This window comes from Chiloscyllium punctatum, chromosome 31 (genome assembly GCF_047496795.1).
Source record: "Chiloscyllium punctatum isolate Juve2018m chromosome 31, sChiPun1.3, whole genome shotgun sequence".
NCBI lineage: Eukaryota > Metazoa > Chordata > Chondrichthyes > Orectolobiformes > Hemiscylliidae > Chiloscyllium > Chiloscyllium punctatum.
Window position 1 is genome coordinate 66862458 of NC_092769.1, and position 811 is coordinate 66863268.

The 811-nt window shown below is 52.7% G+C and overlaps 1 protein-coding gene across 2 annotated transcripts in view; it reads right to left on the reverse strand.

Moving 5' to 3' along the window:
* The window catches only part of yif1a (Yip1 interacting factor homolog A (S. cerevisiae)), a 29197-nt gene extending 28975 nt beyond the window's left edge, over nt 1–222 (reverse strand). For both annotated transcript variants that reach the window (XM_072550912.1, XM_072550913.1), the window contains exon 1: nt 15–222. In XM_072550912.1, coding sequence (XP_072407013.1) covers nt 15–42 — 28 coding nt within the window. In that variant the 5' untranslated portion in view covers nt 43–222. The remainder of the gene's footprint in view (nt 1–14) is intronic.
* Nucleotides 223–811: the final 589 nt, after the last annotated feature.

Here is an 811-nt window from a genome sequence, read left to right on the forward strand (position 1 = left end):
TAATTAACACTTACGCTGCCGGTAGCTGACGTGCTGAGCCATGGCCGGCGACAGTCCGGTGGTTGTTGGGGAGAGGTGGCGAGCACCCTTTTCCCCCTCTCTCTCTCTCTGTGTATGTGTGTGTATCTCTGTCAACGTTTGTGTCCCTCTCCCTCAGAGGTCTGACGCTTCGCCAGCCACCGTGCCCTCTCCGCCAAACCCGCTGGCACGCGACGTCATCGTAACCCCGCCCCCCCCCGGTCGCACATCCCGACTCTCATTGGCCGAAAGCTACATCCGTCAACGTCCGTCACGCCTGCCATCAGGGTCGGTTGGTCGGCGCGCGTGCGCAGTATCTCCCCAGCCCATCCCCCTCCCCCTCCCCCTCCCAGCAACGGTCGACGTCCCCTCTCCTCCTCCCACCGTCGGTGCCACGAAGTCAAGTCCAGAAGGACAGGTAAAGGGGGGGGGGCATAAAGGGCAATTGAGGGAAGAATAAACAACACTTTACCTCATAATTTCTCATAAAACCTCAATTTGTCTTGTCTTCCCCCTCATACTAAAGCTAATTTTTTTTTTAAACAGAAAGCCTTGCAAAAGTTGGTCACTTAAAGGGGGCGGTGACTGGATTTTTTTTTCGTTTGGCCTCATTGATAAATGGTCAAGTGCAATTTTTCTTAAAGGTGCATTTGTTGCTAGTGAGCGCCCGTTGAACATATAGGAGAAAGTGAGGACATATGCCCACAGTATGGGAGAGGACTGCATTTCTTATCAATTCCCACCCTTTCCCTTTGTTTTCCATGCAAAATGCAATTTTACAGCAAACTGTCCG